Source organism: Mesitornis unicolor, unplaced genomic scaffold (genome assembly GCF_000695765.1).
Source record: "Mesitornis unicolor isolate BGI_N332 unplaced genomic scaffold, ASM69576v1 scaffold44098, whole genome shotgun sequence".
NCBI lineage: Eukaryota > Metazoa > Chordata > Aves > Mesitornithiformes > Mesitornithidae > Mesitornis > Mesitornis unicolor.
In genome coordinates, this window is record NW_010204714.1 from 4,652 (window position 1) to 4,896 (window position 245).

General features: G+C 61.6%; 1 protein-coding gene across 1 annotated transcript in view; it reads left to right on the forward strand.

Annotated features, from left to right (window-relative positions):
- Window positions 1-183, forward strand: part of LOC104545892 (bile acid receptor-like) — a gene marked incomplete at both ends in the record, with an annotated part of 4,448 nt that extends 4,265 nt beyond the window's left edge. Inside the window, 1 exon segment of the mRNA XM_010191134.1 lies at window positions 58-183. Within this exon segment, the coding sequence (XP_010189436.1) occupies window positions 58-183 (126 nt within the window).
- Between the last annotated feature and the right edge of the window lie 62 nt (window positions 184-245).

Here is a 245-nt window from a genome sequence, read left to right on the forward strand (position 1 = left end):
AGCAGCGCCTGTTTCTGCACCAACCGATCACCCTGCCCGTTCCGTTCCATTTTTCAGGTATAACCGAGGAGTTCATTACCGCGCTGTTTTACTTCTGCAGAAGCATGGGGGAGCTGAATGTGACCGAGGCCGAGTACGCGCTGCTGGTGGCAACCACCGTCTTTTTTTCAGGTAAACCGGGAGGCGCGCGGCGGTTACCGCGCCCACCTCGCGCGATCGCCCCCGCCCCCCCACCCCTTCACCCC